General features: G+C 27.5%; 3 protein-coding genes across 4 annotated transcripts; all 3 read right to left on the bottom strand.

The window, feature by feature from the left end:
- Window positions 1-280: 280 nt before the first annotated feature.
- On the bottom strand, window positions 281-4,110 carry LOC134835277 (putative fatty acyl-CoA reductase CG5065). Its single transcript, XM_063850148.1, has 4 exons — window positions 3,972-4,110; window positions 2,462-3,163; window positions 2,278-2,410; window positions 281-872 (listed from the first exon to the last, which is right to left on the bottom strand). Exons 1-4 carry the CDS (start codon window positions 4,108-4,110, stop codon window positions 281-283), a joined length of 1,566 nt encoding a protein of 521 aa, XP_063706218.1.
- A 1,540-nt stretch (window positions 4,111-5,650) lies between these two features.
- LOC134833604 (sodium-independent sulfate anion transporter) lies at window positions 5,651-9,649 on the bottom strand. Of its 2 annotated transcripts, XM_063847977.1 has the most exons (8): window positions 9,530-9,649; window positions 8,301-8,707; window positions 7,417-7,637; window positions 7,005-7,338; window positions 6,491-6,753; window positions 6,246-6,431; window positions 6,011-6,178; window positions 5,651-5,955 (listed from the first exon to the last, which is right to left on the bottom strand). In XM_063847977.1, exons 2-8 carry the CDS (start codon window positions 8,698-8,700, stop codon window positions 5,680-5,682), a joined length of 1,848 nt encoding a protein of 615 aa, XP_063704047.1. In that variant the 5' UTR covers window positions 8,701-8,707; window positions 9,530-9,649; the 3' UTR covers window positions 5,651-5,679. The 2 variants fall into 2 exon arrangements, with proteins under 2 accessions (XP_063704047.1, XP_063704045.1); XM_063847975.1 differs by lacking the exon at window positions 9,530-9,649 and having other exon boundaries at window positions 8,301-8,814.
- Window positions 9,650-16,464: 6,815 nt separating this feature from the next.
- On the bottom strand, window positions 16,465-18,447 carry LOC134835275 (sodium channel protein Nach-like). Its single transcript, XM_063850147.1, has 3 exons — window positions 18,425-18,447; window positions 16,697-17,475; window positions 16,465-16,640 (listed from the first exon to the last, which is right to left on the bottom strand). Exons 1-3 carry the CDS (start codon window positions 18,445-18,447, stop codon window positions 16,465-16,467), a joined length of 978 nt encoding a protein of 325 aa, XP_063706217.1.
- Between the last annotated feature and the right edge of the window lie 61 nt (window positions 18,448-18,508).

Below are 18,508 nucleotides of genomic sequence, written 5' to 3'. Positions count from 1 at the left end.
AATGAATGACTTAACTGCAACTCGTTTTCGTTTTTGTTCTCTTGTAACTAACATGGTTGACGTGCTGCAGCTACGTGTATTCTCTCAATAAAACAAATCCAGTTCTTGCTAAAAAAAATCTTTGGTCATCAAAAAAACGTTTAAATTAAGGTCCGTTAACCAGTATTTTTTATTTATTTTCCTTTTCAATAAATTTTCTTAGTCTATTGGGAAAAAATACAAACCAACACTCCTTCTTATCTCTCTAAAAAAATATTCTAGTCAAAACAATAAAATGGCATTAATTGTATAAAAAGCTAACATTTTGCGTCATAAATTGATACAAAAAGAACAAAAATCCAATTTGCAATATTCTCTTCATCCACAACAACTTTGTTAGCTTCTTCCGTGCACTCGGAAGTGACTCAAGTCCATCCTTCAAAACGTATTGCCGAATTCCCAACATGTAGTTCTCCAAGTAACTCTCCCAATCCAGATGACTCATGTCGCAATAAAATTCGTTTCCGTCAATCATGGTTTTCACTTCGCTAACGAGTTGTCGCAAATTCGTATTTTCAAAGATGAATTCGTGCGTGGCGAAAAAAGTGCCTGTTTCGCCGGCCTTTTGGAATTTTCGGGCAATTTTCATCATAATCGGTTTCTTGCCCTGCAAACGGAGAATTATATCAAACACGTAGGCCGGAAGGATGTGCAGAAAAGTCTCGATGATCTTGTGAACGGGATAATTTGTGCGATAATTGAAACTCGGGTAGAGCATCGCGTACTTTGTGGGATGTTTTCGCCAATATTTCTGAAGCAAGATACCAAAGTCTTGCCAGGTTATTGGATTTATTTGGCCAGAAGTGCAGTTGTAGACACGAACGGACTTTGCACTGAAAATATTTAAAAATAAAAAAAAAATTAATTAATATTGATAAAATTTAAAATAAATAAAAAATATTTCTTTAAAATTTAAAAAAAAAAAATTATTTGATTAAAATTTTATTAAAAAAAAAAAATTTTTTTTTAATTAAAAAATTTAATTAAGGCCGCTCCAAATTTTTTTTCTATGTTTTTGTCCCCTGCCCCATTTTAAAAGCCGAAAATCCAATGGGGCAAAAAAAGGTTAAAAATTTCATCAAAATTTACCATATTTTTGGTCTTTTTCCATATTTTTTCAAGGAATTTTCAAAAAAATTTTAAAATATTTTCAAATTTAGGCAAATGCAATTTCAAAAAATGTTTCAGATGTCCACCCACCTAACTTTTTCCGAAAATCCAAGGAGGGAATAATGGAATAATGATAATGGTTTTGAAATATTTTTACCTTCAAAACATACGAAAAATGACAAAAAATCATCAAAAATTCGTTGAAATCTATAAATTTTGTTATATTTTGCAATTTTTTAAAGGATTAGACTAATTTTCACAGAAAAAAAAAAAAATTATAATTTGGAATTTGCCAAAAAATTTTAAATTTCAAAAAAGTCGTTAAAAATTTTTTTAAAATTTAAAAAATTTTTTTTGTTTCGAAAATTGTTTAAATGTTAAAATAAAAGATTCAATATGTCTTTAAAGTACACAATTGAATATTAAAACTCTTTAAAAATAATGAAAAAGATGGAAAAATCATTAAAATCATTGTTTTCCATTATCATTATTCATTACTCCCACCTCCTTACTTTTTGAAGTCCAAAATAATGTGAAACATTTTTTGGAATTGTACTTGCCTTAAAGAATTTTTGTATTGAAAAACGAAATTTAACATAAATTTTCTTCTTTAAAAATATTTTCAAAAAAATTATTTTTCAAAATTTACTTAAAATTTTTATGAATTTTAAAAAAAAAATTTTTAACTTGAAATACTTTGTAATCAATTTCTCAATATAGATATCTTAAAATCATCTAAAATGATCAAAAATTTGTTAAAATTTTGTCATTTTGTATGAAACAGTATTTCAAAACTTTTTTTTTTATTTTGCCCCCCCCATTTTAAAAAAAATTTTTGGGACAAAAACATCGGAAAAAATTTGGAACGGCCTAAATAATAAATAAAAAATTAAAAAAATTTTTAAAATTATATTTGAAAATAAATTTAAATTTTTTAATTAAAATTTATACCTAAATTTAAATTAAAATATACATATTAATATTTAACAAAGAAGATTAGCATTAAAAATAAAAAAAAATATATTTTTTTTGTCAAATAGTTCAAATTTTGCTAAATAATTTTTCAATATTATTATTTCCATAACTGATCAAAAATGAGTATTTAATAGTTAAAAAAAATGTAATTACCCAAAATTGGCGTTATTCCAAGCAGCGGTAATCATGGTGTTGACAACCATATCCACAGGAATTAAATCAACAATAAACTTTTTTTCACCCATGACACTTGTAATGGTTCCACGACCGATTTCCATAACGATTCCTATCAAAAAATTATTTAAAATTAAATTTTTACTCAAAATCTTTTATTTACCTGTAATTCCATAGACATTATCAATCCATCCGGGATACGGTTCCTCATACGCTGACGTCACAATTGATGGTCGCACGATGCAAATTGGCAACGTTTGGCCAAATCCAGCGACAATTTGTTCCGCCATGCTCTTCGTCAACGTATAAGTGTTTGGATGTTCCCCTTGAAATTTATCGGTCATCATATTGAACACCTCGCCTGGCAACACGTTGATACATTTCAAGAAAACTTCCTCGTTCACAGGACAATGCGGCGGATAAACCAATTCTCCCACATTTTTCCGCAATGGATTGCTGTAAGCTGTTGACACGTGCACGATACTCTTCAAACAAGTCATTTTTGCGCACAATTCCATGATGCGTTTCGTACCCAACGTGTTCAAATTGGCAGCATCTTGGAGTGATTCATTAAATCGCACAGTTGCTGCCACGTGAAAAACGATATTTACTTCTTCCGTAAGTCGCTGAATGTCTTGGTCACCCAAACCGACCTGCGGTAAATTTATGTCGCCAAAAATATATTCGACTTTCGACAAACGCTCGGGGGTCTTTTTGCGAATTCGATCGAAAACGGGATGTTTGAGGAATTCCGAGAAACGTTGCTCGCACGAAAGTCCTCGTTTGGGACGCAGTAAAATTATGATGGAACGCAAACCGTCGCAGCTCCGTAAAAGTTTTTCTATCAAAACTTTTCCGAGAAAACCTGTATGAAAAGTGTTTTGGATAAAAAGTAAGTAAGAAATTTATTTTTGTACAAATTAAAAAAAATATTTTTTTCATACAAAATAAATTTTTTTAAACAATTCTTTGGCGTCGATCAATATTTTGATTAATTTAAAGAATACTTTTTATTCAAATTCGCCAATTTAAAATAAATTTAATTACATATTAAGTTATTATTTTTTCTAACTGTCGAAAATTTTTAAATTAATGGAAATATGTTTAGAGAAAAAAGTTCATATAAAACTCCTAATACTTAGTAAAAGATTTATTTAATTAAAAATTAATTAATTAATTAATAATTTTTTTTATTTTAAGGCCGTTTCAAATGAAAATCAAAAATAAAGTGCAAAATTCTTGAAAAAAATAAGGGGGGCAAAATTAAAACAAATTTTTGAAATGCTATTTTCATACAAAATGACAAAATTTTTAACTATTTTTGAGTGTTAAATATTTTTATTAATTTTTTTTAATTATCTTTATTCAGATTTGCGAATTTAAAATAGATTTCAGAATATTACATATTAAAAATTAAAGAAAAAAAATTCATCAAAAAATACCTAACTGTCAAAAAATTTGAAAAATAATTTCGGTAATTTTGAAAAAAAATTTAAATAAGAAAATTTATGTTAAATTACGATTTTTTAAACAAAAACTATAAAAAAATTTAAACTTTTTAAAAAAATTTCTAAAAATATCTTGAAAAACAAAAAAATACCAAAATCCAACAAAAAAACACAGTTCACTATTGAACTCCATTTGGAGCAGCCTGAAAAAGAAAGTTCTTATACCTGTGCCACCGGTAACGAAAATTGTCGCATCATTATAAAAATCCTTTATGTAACCGCTCGAATTGTTGTTATTTGGATCAATGTAGACATTTTGTGGCTTTTGATCGTTTTGCGTTTGAAGAAAAGTTTGAGAATTCATTTTTTTCGCAGATGTTATGCAATATTGTTGCGTAATCCAATTTTACTTTCACTTCCGCTTTTTTTTATTTATTTCAAAAATTTTTTTTAGATTTTCCACCAAAAATGATTTTTTTTTAAATTAAAAAAAATCCTTTTTGAAATTTTTTTTATGTAATAAATTATGTAAAAAGTGCGTCGCTTAATTTCAGAGTGAAGAAAAACTACTGACCGAGTGAAAAGCTAAAACATAACTAAATGTTGAAAATTTCTTCGAATTATTTGCAATTTCTTGTTCACTGCAGTAAATAGATGTAGCTTAGATATATAATGGAAATAGTTTTTAATATTAACGTAGAAAGTTGCATTAGTAGTAAGTACCATGAGTTCATTCAATTTTTCTTCCACTTTTTTACCGCATTTCGTTTTTTCTTGAATTTTATTATTTTTAGCGTTTTTTCTGAAATTTTGACTTCTCATTTTTTTAAATAATTTTTTTCAGAAATTTATCTAAGTTTTTTACACTAAAAAATAAAAAAACAAATTTTTTAAAATAAATTTTAAACAAAAATCAAAAGTATTAATATTTATCAAAAATAAAATAAAAAAATAGAAAATGAGAGAAAAAATGTTTTATAAATATTTTTAAATAAAAAATAATAAAAAAGACTTTTTAGTCAAATAAATAAATTTATTAATTTTTTTAAAACCTTTTTCTCTGATTTTGTCGAAAAAAATTTAGATAAAAATTGGAAAATTGTGAATTGAATAAAACGAGAAATTTTTCGACATTTTTTGAATACAATAATACAAAAATAATCTAAACTTGCAATAAAAAAAAACTTTCTTTAAAAAAAATAATTTTTAAATACATGTAAAAAATAAAAAAAACACAAACCAAAAATATTAAAAAATACAATTATAAAAAATATTTAATTTATTCGTCAGAATTTATTTTAACTCTGAGTTTGAAGTCAATTTATTCTTGAAAAAAATAAAAATATGTAAGAAAAAAAATGTCGATAAAAAAATTTTAGGAATACACTGTATTTTTGATTGCACATGGATACATACAATTGCATGATGATTTAACATTTTTTTCTATGTAATAATAAAACATGTTTGATCAGGAAATCAAGTGTGTCAAAAAACAATAAAATTAGGTATGAAAAAATATTTAAATTATCCATAATTGTTGAGAAGCGGAAAACAGATTTCCATCTTTTAAGCTTTACTTCCGAATATCAGATAAATTAAAAGGTTAAATTAATTTTTACTCTTGTTTAAATTTAAAATTAATTTAATGTAATAAATCAATTCTAATTGAAAAAAAAATTATTAATAATTTTTGTTATAAAATTCAAATGGAAATTTTAACTTTGAGATGAACTGCGGCTCCCATACGTAACAAAAGTCGCATCGTACAAAACCTGTTTGAGTGCAAGTAAAAGTGAAGTGCGCCGTACGTTATGCTTCACTTACTCAACGCTGTTAAAATGTTGCATTATCTTGTTTACAAACAGCAAATGCCGGTATTGACTTAATTTTTAACTTTATTGCGAATTCAAACTGTACAAAAAAAACTTGTTTTTCATTTTTCCTTATTTACTTCTTTTGTCACAACCGCCAACGCAGTGCCATTATTATGATTATTGTTATTCCCGCTACTCTCACTGATGTCTACGGAGCAATTTCGTGCAACGTCATTTTTGTGTGATAACAGTAATCTTTGGAGTTCTTCCGATCCACTGCAGTAATAGGAGTTTTTCTTCACTTGGCCCAGTTGCGCGTGAAGATTGGACGGCAAATTGTAGAAAATTATTTCTTGATCGCGCGATTTTGCATCAAGAACGATGTTTTCGATGCCCTAAAAAATAATTTTTAATGAATTTTTGTTTTTTTTTTTAATTTTAGAGAAATACCTTGATGGCTGTGTAATCCAAAGAGACAATTTTACTGCAATCTATCACAATATAGTTGACGTAACTGTATTCATTGCCGACTTTGTTGATGAAACCTCGGAGATAATCAACGCCTGGATATAGAATTCCGAGTGTTGGACTGATTTTTACGTATTTCATGTCTTCAAACTAAAATTTTAAATTTATTTTTTAATTATTTTAAATTTTTACCTAAAAAAATTGATAAAATTCTTACCGTTTCAAGGGTTGGTTTAATTCTTGGACGCATCCACTGTAAGATTAGCATGCAAATGTTGAAAAATATTCCAAATAAAAGTCCAATTTCGACTCCAAATGCGATGCAAACTAAAAAGCAGGACAGCCATGCATAAAAATCTTTGCGGTTTTCCTTCCACAGTTTCGGAGGAAGTTTTTGGTCGATCTAAAAATTAATTTTAAATTAAAATTTGATTAAAAAATTAATTAAAATTGATTTTTTACCATGAAATAGACGGCACAAATAAGTACAGATCCCAATGTCGCTCTCGGAATAAAATAAAAATACGGAGTTAAGAAAGTTAAGGCCAACACGGTCATCGTTCCCGAGTAAATTCCAGCCATGGGAGTCTTGACACCGCTCGCTTCACTCACAGCGGACCTCGTAAAGGCGCCACAAGTAGGCATTGATTGGACAAAAGACCCGAGGATGTTGCAAAGGCCCAATGCTATCATCTCCTGTGAGGCATCGACGACTTTTCCGGTAGCTAAAAATATTTTTTTTATTAATTTAATTATATTAATTAATTTAATTTAATCATTTTAATTGATTTAATTTAATTATTTTAATTAATTTAATTTTATTTTAGATTTTTTTTCAACTTTGAAAAAATCGTTTGAAAATCACAAAAAAAATTTTTTGTTGAAAATATTTTTTTTTTTGTATTTTTGATAATTTTTCTCATTTTTGGTTCTAAAAAAATTCTAAAATTTTAAAAAAATTAAAAAAAATACTCACAAAAAGCCTTGGCAATCGAAACATTTGCTAAAATCGCCACTAACGGCACAAAAACTGTCCCAATTCCAAAGTCACTCAAAATATCAATGAAACTCGTTACAGTTCCATTTCGTTCAATTGAGAAGGATGGCAACGCAAAATCGGGCACTCCAGATTTCACCTTGCCAGAGAGCTTAAAAGGGAGACTTTCGGCACCTCCGTTACTCCAAATGTAAGCCACAATCGAAGTTACTGCCACCACAAGTGCATTTCGTGATATCGTGATGTACCAGAGAATTTTCTTGATTGTCGCTTTGTGTGGATTTCCGTTCGAAATGGGGACGTCTTGTAATTTCTAAACAAAAAAAAAAAATCAACAAAAGATGATGAGATGAGAATTTATGATGCGAGATAAAAAGATTTGTTTACTTACTCGCAATAAAAGTAAGGCTGTGCAACAACACAATCCGAGTACGCAGTCGCCGAGCTTGATCTCGGTTATGTTTTCGAAAAAGCCGTAAATGTAGGTGCTGAAGTTGGTGCCCATTATTTTGAGGCCGGTGACATTTTTGAGTTGAGATGCGATGATGACGAGAGATGTGGCGCTCGTGAAGGCATTTGTTACGGGAATTGGGATTAAATCCACAATGAAACCTGAAAAAAATATTTTAAAATTAGGTTTATTTTAATAAAATTTAAATTTTTTTTTCGATTTCCTATTTTGAAGTGGAGCAAAAAAAATTGTAAAAATTTATAAAAAATTTATAAAAATTATGATTTTTGCGATTTTTAAATTTTAATACCTATTTTTTATTATAATAACTTTTGTATTTTAATATTTATTCAATTAATTTTTTTTTCTTCAATTTTGTAGAAAAATGTTTTTACCCGAAAATATTTGTTTTTCTCTGTTTTTAATGTTTTTTTAAATTTATTTTTTAATAAATTTTTAAATTTAATTTTTATTTTAATTTTAAAATTTTTATTTTTTAATAATTTTTATATTTTGTTAACCAAAATTTATATTTTTCAAAGTTTGATTTAGGAATTTTAGCAAAAACAAAAAAGTAAAACTTTTTAAATATTTTATAATTATTTCGTTTAATTTTTCGTTACTTTCAACGTTAAAGTTACAAAGTTGAAGTAAATTAATCAGATGGGTATTTAAAAAAAATTAAATTTTTTAAATTTAATTTAATTTAAAAAAAAAAAATTAAATTTTTAATTAATTAATAAAAAGTAATTAATTTTAATTATTTTTTAGCCAACTTTAATTTTTGATTTTCACTGAGTTTTCATTTAATTAAAAAAACATACCCATTTTGAAAATTCCGAGCAACAATTCGATGCATCCAGCAATAAACGCCAGCACAAAAACATATTCAATGGGTTTTCCCGTTGTCAGTGGCAGCACCAATAACGCCATGAGACTCGTGGGACCGATAGAAACTTGCTTGACACTGCCAAAAATGACGTACGTAAAGGAACCAATGAAGGCCGCATATAATCCGTATTCCGACGAGAGACCAGCTAACGTGGCATAGGCAATGGCTTGCGGTATCATCGTTAATCCGAGTGTGATACCGGCAATGAGATCCGAAAAAAAGAAATTTGTGTTGTACGACGTGATCCAACTGAGAATGTAAATCCGTCGAACAACTTGCGCCGTGCATCGTTGGACGATTTGCTTTTTGGGCTTTTGCAGTTTTATCAGCATGCCACTTCTGGAAGAAATTGAAGCGTGACGGGCTTTTTTGAAGGCAAGAAGCTTTTCATTTTGCTCAATGTCGATGTTTGTTTCTTTCGTCGACATTTTATTTGAGGTTTTGAGATATTTTTAAAAAATTTTGAGAAAAGAGATCTTAAGAGGGCTACATTTGATAAAGAACTGTCACGACAAGTCCAGAAAAGACAATGAAGGACTAGGTTTTATTTTTAGATTAAAATAGGGTTTCGGAATTCGGAGACCATGTTACTTTAAACCGGAATTGAAAAAAATTAATTTTAAAAATTTTCAAAAATTTTAAGAATAATTTTTTGTAGGTACATTTTTTTTGCTCAAAACTTTTTTTGTCAAGTAAGAATCAAATTTTAAATTTAAATTAAATTAATTTTTTATTGATTATTAATTGATTTAAAAATTTAAAAAAAATAATTATATTTAATACATAAATAAAATAATTATAAATTAAATAATTTAAAAAATTATGAAAAAAATTAAATTAAATATAAAAATTAAAAAAAATAAAAAAATTAAATAAATTAAAAAAAAATTAAATAAATTTAATTTAAAAAAATAATTTATTTAATTTAAAAAAAATTAATTTATTTAAATAGAAATTTTTAATTTTGTAATAAAAAAATTAGAAAAAGTCCATTATACCGGTTTAAAAAAAAATGGGAACCACTGGGTTACATACGCAGACGTCTTTAAGATAAGAAGAACCTTATCTCGGATTTTGTAAATCATTGTTAAATACCTCATCAACACCAAAACAATGAGATTTGCTCGAAAAATTTATCAGCAACTCAATTTACCTACATACCTTGTCTATCTTTACGCACTAAAGTCGAGCCCGCACAGTTTTGTTATCACTTTAAATGTATTTTTTTTTTCACACAGCACACAAAAAAAAAAATATTTTTATGAATGATGCAAGTCAATTTACATCAAAAAACAACAAATATTTATCATTAGAGTTCTTTCTCGATCAGTCTTTGGTGCTTTCTGAACAAAGATTCTACAAATAATTTGCAAAGTGATAATTTGACGTGTGACCTTCAATTATTTTCAGCTGATTCAACGCAAAATATTGACTCTCATTAATCGAATTTTTCTACTGTGTGACAATTTGTTCAGTTTTTTAGCGAATTTTCGATTGAAAGGTTCCAGAATTCAATTTTTGTCGAAAAATACACTTGAAAGTTGTGAGGGATCGAGATGAAATCCAAAACAAACAAACGTGAGGTTTATGGAACGCTCTCAAATACAAACTAATTTATCATGACTTCGAAAGCAAACAAAATAATTTCAGTTATAAAAAGAATAAATTCTATATAATATTCACAAATATCAAAAGTCAGTGACATCGAATGAGAGATAAAACAGACAAAAGTGCAAAAAAATATATTAAGCTTTATTAAAGCTGATCCAAGTTATATTTTGACTTTTTGACGGATTTTTCGAAATCGGGATTAAAAAATAATTTAGCCGTAAAAAAATCAAATTAAATTAAATTTATAAAAAACATTTTTTTTTCAAAAATTTCTTGAAAAATTATCAAAAAATAAAAAAAAACCGTTTATGATAAAGATTTTAAAATTTGTGACCTTAATTTATATTTTTCAAAATTAAATAAGGAATTTTTTTCAAAAATTTAAAAAAAATTGAAGAAAAAAAAATTAAATAAAATAAAAAAAATTGTGTAAAAAAATTTAAAAAATAAAATTAAATAAAACTAAAAAAAAATTGTGTGCTTAAAAAATTTTTAAATAATTTTTTTTTACTCTTGATCAAAACTTTTTCATTCTCTCAGAATGAGACTAAAAATTTAAAAAAAATTGAAGACGCCTGAAAAAAATCAACGCAAAAACAAAATTAATAAAAGCTGTCGAACAACTTCTTAAATAAAAGTATTTATTACGTAGTTTGATTTTTTTTTTATAGAATTATGACGACTTAAAAAAAACTTTTAATTTAAATCTCAGATTTTTACGAAAATTTTTTGAAAATTTAAATGAAGAGGGCTCAATATTTAAAACTCCGTCACTGCCACAAGTACTCTCTAACATGTAAATTATTTGAGAATGAATATTTGTGTTCTAATGCAAACGGCACATTTGTTTGTGATTACAAAATCGTCAATCGTCTATTGTTGTAAAAAAGAGTCATGCAATCTCACTCTCGGTCCGTCAGTGTGGATGGATTTGATTTAAGTAGCAACGAGCATTCACGTGAATGGATGTACGACAAAATGATGAGCACGTGATGATTTTATCAAAACTTGTGAATCTTGTTGGGTTTTCTACTGAACAGAAGAGACAATCGCTTTTTGGATGGAATTGCTTGAACCAAATTTTTTTTACTCTGAACAGCGAGCCAATCAAAGAGGTATCGGAAGGTAAAAATGTAAACTGAAAAAAAATTAATTAAGATTTTTTTTTTATTTTTTTGGAAAAGCAAAGAAATTTACCAAATTCATAAATTCCAATCAAGCTAAGACCCATAAAGAGTCCCGTTAGTCCCCCAAAAATGGCGAGGGCGTGCATCCAGTTCAGGAACATATCACGACGATAGACGGTGGTAACGACATCCGAGTAGAAAACATGAAGGATAGATTGGTTTTGAAGTTCCAAGCCACGACTGAAAAGTAAAATTGTTTTGGTTAATTTTAAATTTATTAATTAGGCCGCTCCAAATTTTTTTTGAACTTTTTGTCCCATGCCCCATTTCAAAAGTCTAAAATCCAATGGGGCAAAATAAAAAAGAAGTAGAAAATATCATCAATATTGACCGCTTTTGGTCTTTTTTCATATTTTTTCAAGGAATTTCCAAATATTTAAAAAAAAATAATTTTTTAGAATTGATGTTTTAAAAATCGTGAATTATTATGAATTTTCTTCTATAAAATTTTTTCAAAAAAATTTATTCATCAAATTTTTTTTGACAGTTATTTTTACAAATCTCATTTCTTTGTCACTTGATGATGATAGAAGAAATGACTATCGAAACTAGTTGTGTCGAATAAAGTGTTTTTTAAATGTAAAAATTTTAAAAAATGTTTTTATTTTGAAGAGATATCCAAAAGGTGAACTTTTAAAATTTTATAAAAATAATTGTATTTTTACAAAATTTTTTTGTTTAAATTTTTAACTTGAAATACTCTGAGAAAAATTTTAAATTATCAAATCTCAATGAATATACAATAAAAATATTTATTAAGGACCAAAAATTGTTAAAATTTTATCATTTTGTATGAAAAAGTATTTCAAATTTTTTTTTTATTTTGCCCCCCCCCCATTTTGAACAAAAGTTTTTGGGACTTTTTGAGCGGCATTATTTAAAACAATTTTTGTGCAAAAAAATTTCTTATCTAATGCGACTATTCGCGGGAACGAATATTAGAATATTGTTCGATGTGTGTATAATGATGGTTAGATGTGAAGTGGAACTGAAGAGAGATTGAAGGTAGAAAATATATTTTTTTGAGGATATGTAAGTTCAAACAGGTTTCTTAATTTTTACAATGGGATAAATCCTTTTCTGTCGCAAATAACGACACTACAAACAGAATCTCAGTATTTCAGTATCGAACAAATATTTGCCGGTAACGCATCACCTGCGACTTTAACTCGCCATGGCGAATGTTTTTTTGAATTTAAATGATCTACTGGTCAGCAAAGAGGTTCGTTCTTTGATTTTATCATCACTTTGTAATTAAATTGATGGATTTGAAAGTTTATTTTTATGGATATAACATTTTGAAAAATTTTTGTTTATTTTTTAATTTCTCTATGGCCCTTTTGCATAAAAAAAAACAAATTTTAAAATATTTTTTATATATTTTTTTTAGAAAACAAATTATTACTCGGAGAACGAATCAGTTTTGGGTCTGAATACGCCAAAATCTCTTATAAATGAAGTTTTAGCCTTGAATCGCTTGGACAAACTAGAGTTCAATAAACGCGTTCAATGGATATCTGAACAAATTTTAAGATCAACAAGTTACAATGTGGATTCAGTTGACAAAGAAACGCAAAAATGTGTTCTTCATCTCTTACTTGACTTGTTTATTCGTGTTGGATATAAACACGAATGCGAATTTGATATTATCGAAACTATTCTGTATGCCAGTAAATTGGACTATGAAACGTACGAAAATGGTGAAGTTTTGCATCTCTTGATGCGATATGACATCATCAAATATTTTCAATGGCAAATTATCAACGAGAAAAAAGAAGAATTTTATCGCAAATTTATGCAGAAATCCAAAATAATGCAAAAAAATCAAAAAGGTCTCATCGATCTACTGGAAGTTGCTCTCGCTTTTGGTTCTCTCAACATTTTTCGGTTCCTCGTGAATTTTATTCACACCCGGTATGTCGGCCCAGCGTTCGATTGTCCGATTCTCGTCAAAGCCGCTAGCTGGTCGGTTTACGTTATGAATGAGAAAAAACTCCAATTTTACGAGTGTTTTGATTATTTGCTCAATCAACACCACACCGACGTAAATGCCGAAGATGCAAACGGAAATACGGCTCTGCATCATGCCTGCATGAACAAGGAAGAATACCTCATCAAAGCTTTACTAGACAAAAAGCCAAATATCGATTTGGCTACACTTCAAAAGGGAATTCCACCAAAAATTTTCGCCTCGTACTTGGATTCGCTGGTGTCCGTGGCGCCAGAAGACCTTTCGCGGTCCGGTCTCACGAATTTCTGGAAAGCGCGACTTCAGCAAATGTACGTAGATGACCGAATGATTTTCATAAATCTCAAAAGTTTCGTTTTTTGTCCCATCACGTATATAGAAGTGCTTAATTTCATCAGTTTGCATCACGATTACCGGCATTTACTGCATCATCCTGTGCTAAGAGCACTGCAAGACCTCACGTGGCAAATGATGTACTGGAAACGGGTTATTCTGAATACGCCAACGATATTAACGAGAATTATATTTTTGATATATATTTTAATGCCACCCCAAGCGTATATTAGTTATAATGTTTTTGCGCTCCTTTTGCTTGGAAACCTTATCGGAAAAATATACTTGAGCATTTACTTGTTTTTGTATTACCGAGGCACGCATCGGATCAACGAAAAATTTTTCAACATCGTCCTCCTGCTGAAATTAATTAATATCTCCGCATATTTCTTTATGATCTTAAAGATAAGAAATGGGTGCCAACAAGATAAATGTATGGAGGAACAAACGTTCATTTTAATGTACTTTACGATCAATATTATGCTGTTGATTGGACTTTTTATTCCTTCTGTGGCAAAATACAACTTCATGCTCCTGAAAATTCTCTTTAGCGCCCTTCAATTCCTCGTTTCCATTAGCTTTTTCATATTCCGCTTCGATGAGGAAATGGAGGAAACGGAAAAAATGGAGGAAACGGAGGAAATGCCTATGAATGAAACGTTAACAGACGAACTTGATGACCCTATAGATTATTTAAAAGGATCGATCCCTCTTTTTACTTTTTTAGAAACTCTTTTAACGTTAAGTAAAGAAGACATATTTCAGTATCGATCAATCACGAATCGTCTCTTTTTAGCAATTTTTATCTTGTTGATCCCGGTTATTGTGGTTAATTTGTTGATGGTTGTCGCAGTTGGAGATATTAATGTAAAATATTTAAGGAAAAAATTTTTAACATATATTTAAAAATTATTTTTGTTTGCAGGAATTCATCTCTCATAGCAAATTTTGGCATAGAAAGATGCAATGTTTGTTGACTTTAAACTCAATGTGGCAAATTGGGACACCGTAAGTGACTACATATAAAACTAGGTCCTCATTTTTCGAAATTTTATACAATTTTTAAGAAACTGAATTTTTAAATTGTAAATTTTCCAATTTGTCTCTTAAAAATTTGAATTTTTTTTTTTATTTTTGTACATTTTCCAAAATTGAGGCTCCAAGGTTTCCGCACTTTTCTTGAAGCTACAACTACCAACTAAAACTTTAATTTTTATTAATTTTTATAATTTTTTTGCAGGAAAAAGGTCAAGCCAGCGGTCCGTGTTTTAGGAAGATTTCTGGTACCATTCAAGTTGAAAAACAATTTAAAGCAAATTTTACAAGATAATCCAACAATTGCCGTAAATATTCTCTCGCGAAATATTTTTGCTTGTAAAAATTTGGAAAAATACAATGTAGAAAAACTTGGAAGTCTAAATCGTTCGAGTGTAAATGGCGCAGTTCAAATAATAAATGACAGAATGAGAGTTTACAAACAACATGAATTTCGAACCAGATTTGAACGAAAAGAAGAAACAAGCTATCAATCAATTTTTTGACAAAAATCGAGTTGACATGAGGAGCAAAATAAACCTTTTTAAAAATTTTCAAAAATTCATAAATAAATAATTTGACCTGCTACAACCAAACTAAAACTATTTTTTAGTAATTAAATTTTTTGTAAAAATTTAAAAAAATTTTTAAATTAATGTTATTAAAATTTTTTAAGAAGAATAGTACCTAAGGCCGCTCCAAATTTATTTCGAACTTTTTGTCCCAAAAACTTTTTTCCAAAATGGGGGGGGCAAAAAAATAAAAAAAAAGTTTTGAAATACTTTTTCATACAAAATGACAAAATTTTAAAAATTTTTGATCAAAAATGAATATTTTAGTTACTTTTATGGTTTCTACATCGAGATTTGATAATTTAAAATACATCTCAGAGAATTTCAAGATAAAAATTTAAACAAAAAAATTTCGTAAAAAAAACTGTCAAAAAATTTTGAAAAATAATTTTTTTGAAAAATATTTTAAAGAACAAAATTCATGTTAAAATACGATTTTTAATATAAAAATTCTTAAAAAGTGAAATTTTTTAAAAAAATTTTGGGAAATTCCTTGAAAAAATATGAAAAAAGACCAAAAAACGGCCAATGTTGATGAAATTTTTAACTTTTTTTTTTTATTTTGCCCCATTGGATTTTCGACTTTTAAAATGGGGCATGGGACAAAAAGTTCAAAAAAAATTTGGAGCGGCCTAATTTACAAAAAAAAATATTTTTTTTTAAATTTATAAATAAATTTTACTAAAAATTATATCTTAAATATATATTAGGCCGCTCCAAATTTTTTTTTTTGAACTTTTTGTCCCATGCCCCATTTCAAAAGTCGAAAATCCAATGGGGCAAAATAAAAAAAGTTAAAAATTTCATCAAAATTGACCATTTTTTGGTTTTTTTTCATATTTTTTTAAGAAATTTCCCAAAATTTTTAAAATTTTCAATTTTTAAGAACTTTTATATTAAAAATTGTATTTTAGCATGGATTTTCTTCTTTAAAATTTTTTTAAAAAAATTTTATTTTTAAAATTAAATTTAAAATTTAAATTTAAATTTTAAAAATAAATTTTTTTGACAGTTAGTTTTACGACATTTTTTGTTAAAATTTTTAGCTTGAAATACTCTGAGATGTATTTTAAATTATCAAATCTCGATGTAGAAACCATAAAAGTAACTAAAATATTCATTTTTGATCAAAAATTTTTAAAATTTTGTCATTTTGTATGAAAAAGTATTTCAAAACTTTTTTTTTTATTTTTTTGCCCCCCCCATTTTGGAAAAAAGATTTTGGGACAAAATGTTCGAAATAAATTTGGAGCGGCCTTAATCATTTTCGCAATAATGTTGGACATTTTTAAAGATTTTTTTCTCTTATTGAGATTATTGAGATTTCTCTTATTCTTTTTTCTCTTATTTTTGGAGTTATTTACGACCTTATTTTAGCCCTTAAAATACTCACAGATAATTTTGAGATTTGACTGATTGATTAAACCTCAGCCTCCCGTGTGTCACTTGAGCGGCATATTGATAATATTTGCACGACGGAAGGCAATTACATGACGAACTGATTGGTAATTCAGGCATTAAATCAATCTGATGCTTCACAATCGGATTGGCATTCAATATTTCACCTTGAAAAAAATAAAATTTGTTATTTAATTATTTTTTTTTGAGAAATTTCACTCACCATTATGTTTTATCACACATTTCACTTGTGTAGCATTGCAAGTTGGCAAGGTTCCATTTCTCGGATAATTATATGGAATGCATCCACAAAAGCTATAAGCAATTAATCGGCGACACTCGACCATGCAATTGATGAAACTGTAATGTTTCATGACATTCAACCGGATTTCGTTTTCGTCGTAACATTCCCTTATCATGACGTCTTTTCCGTAAATTTCATCGGTGCTGTAAATAGCTTCTGGCAGGACATTCACATAGGAAACGGCATCTGCTTTGACGAAAACTGTCGGTGAATTCAATTCAGGATAGTCGTAGGAATCGTGAACGATCACACGAAATCCCTTTACGCGAAAACGCGTGTAAAAATAATCATCAAACAAGGGATTTAAGACAACAATGAGTCCAGCAAGTGTTCCGCTGGTTGTTACGACCTTCGCTTGATTCAAAATTGAAGATGCTTCGAATTTTCTTGAGGTAGTGTGGTTACTTTTGGCACCGACGTAGTTGAAGGAGCAACAAGCCCCCAAAAAAGTGACCGTTTGCTCGAAAAAGGCATCACAACGGACTTCAGTGCCAAGCCAGTAACATCTTTGGATCATTTCACCGCACACGGGCATCAATTTTGGAACAATTTGGTCTATTTTTAATTTGTTGTACGCCAAAAGTTTATCCAAATCTTCGAAATTTTCGCCGGAGTAGGTGTTGAGATCGATGTAACCACTCAAAAGTTTCAAAATTTCCAATGTGTCGTCTACGGTTGCGTTTGGAACGGGATTTTTTCTACAAAAATGTATTTAAAAAAATTATGTTAAATTAAATTGTTAATATAAAAAATTAAAACAATTTAAAAAGAATTAAATAATTAATTTAAAAAATAATTAAATTAAATTTTATTAATTTATCTTTTTAAAACTTTAAGCTTTTAAAATAATTTTTAATTTAAAAAAAAAATTGGGGAAAGAAAAATTAAGTTTTCAAATATTATTTTCACTAAAAGAGTAAATTTATTTTTTTTAAAATTTATTAATAAATATTTTTCTTTTATTTTAAAATATAATTTAAATGTCATTCAATATTTTTTAACAATTTAGGTTTTATAAATTATTAAATTAAATAATTATTTTTTTTTTGTTTTTTATGAATTTTTAAAAAATCAGTTTAAAAATAAGTATTTTTTAATTTTAATTGAACTAATTTTAAAATTTTATTTTTTTACTGAAGCCATAAAATTTAATTTTTTCACTTTATGTCGCATTTGTATTTCCTATGGAGTTTAATTTTTTTTTACTACTTTTTTGACGTTTTTGAACGTTAATTGAACAAATTAGAATATTTTTATTTCCATTATTTTAAACTTTTAAGTCAAATTTTCATTAAAATTTCACAAAAAAAAATTTTACGAAAAAATAAAAAATTTGGTCACGTGACTCAAAAATTTTTTCATTAAAATTTCAATAGATAATGCGTTTTTAAAGCAAGTTAAGTTTATATCTAATATAATTTTAATGTTTACTAGACATCATTATCGTTTTTCAATGAAAAAGTACCAAAAAATGTCAAAAAATTTCCTTTTTTTCTAATTATTTTTATTTTTCCCCCTGAACTTTTTTCGGCAAAATCTCAGACATGAAGTGAAATAATTAAATTTAATGGCTTAAGTTTTTTTTTAGATTTTATATATATTTTTTTTTACTTTAAAAAAATTTTAAAAATAATTGACAAATCTTACAATTCCTTCGCCATTGCAATCATAGCTTTTTTACTGAATCGATTGACATTACAGATTGTGACTCCTGGAAACGGGATTTTATAC

This window comes from Culicoides brevitarsis, chromosome 3 (assembly GCF_036172545.1).
Source record: "Culicoides brevitarsis isolate CSIRO-B50_1 chromosome 3, AGI_CSIRO_Cbre_v1, whole genome shotgun sequence".
In the NCBI taxonomy this organism is placed as follows: domain Eukaryota; kingdom Metazoa; phylum Arthropoda; class Insecta; order Diptera; family Ceratopogonidae; genus Culicoides; species Culicoides brevitarsis.
Note: the sequence above shows the minus strand (reverse complement) of the source record. Positions and strands in the feature narration are given on the sequence as shown.

What these genes read in the sequence shown, in the direction of transcription:
- LOC134833604 (XM_063847975.1), bottom strand. Translation starts at nt 8,796, where the DNA reads ATGTCGACGAAAGAAACAAACATCGACATTGAGCAAAATGAAAAGCTT. An exon ending in CAGCCTTACTTTTATTGCGA is followed by an intron (nt 7,339 to 7,416) that starts GTAAGTAAACAA and finishes TTTTTTGTTTAG; the next exon opens with AAATTACAAGACGTCCCCAT. An exon ending in TGGATTACACAGCCATCAAG is followed by an intron (nt 5,956 to 6,010) that starts GTATTTCTCTAA and finishes ATTATTTTTTAG; the next exon opens with GGCATCGAAAACATCGTTCT.
- LOC134835275 (XM_063850147.1), bottom strand. Translation starts at nt 18,447, where the DNA reads ATGATTGCAATGGCGAAGGAATT. An exon ending in ATTGCAATGGCGAAGGAATT is followed by an intron (nt 17,476 to 18,424) that starts GTAAGATTTGTC and finishes ACATTTTTGTAG; the next exon opens with AAAAAATCCCGTTCCAAACG. An exon ending in ATGTGTGATAAAACATAATG is followed by an intron (nt 16,641 to 16,696) that starts GTGAGTGAAATT and finishes ATTTTTTTCAAG; the next exon opens with GTGAAATATTGAATGCCAAT.
- LOC134835277 (XM_063850148.1), bottom strand. Translation starts at nt 4,110, where the DNA reads ATGAATTCTCAAACTTTTCTTCAAACGCAAAACGATCAAAAGCCACAA. An exon ending in TAATGTCTATGGAATTACAG is followed by an intron (nt 2,411 to 2,461) that starts GTAAATAAAAGA and finishes ATTTTTTGATAG; the next exon opens with GAATCGTTATGGAAATCGGT. An exon ending in TGGAATAACGCCAATTTTGG is followed by an intron (nt 873 to 2,277) that starts GTAATTACATTT and finishes AAATATTTTCAG; the next exon opens with TGCAAAGTCCGTTCGTGTCT.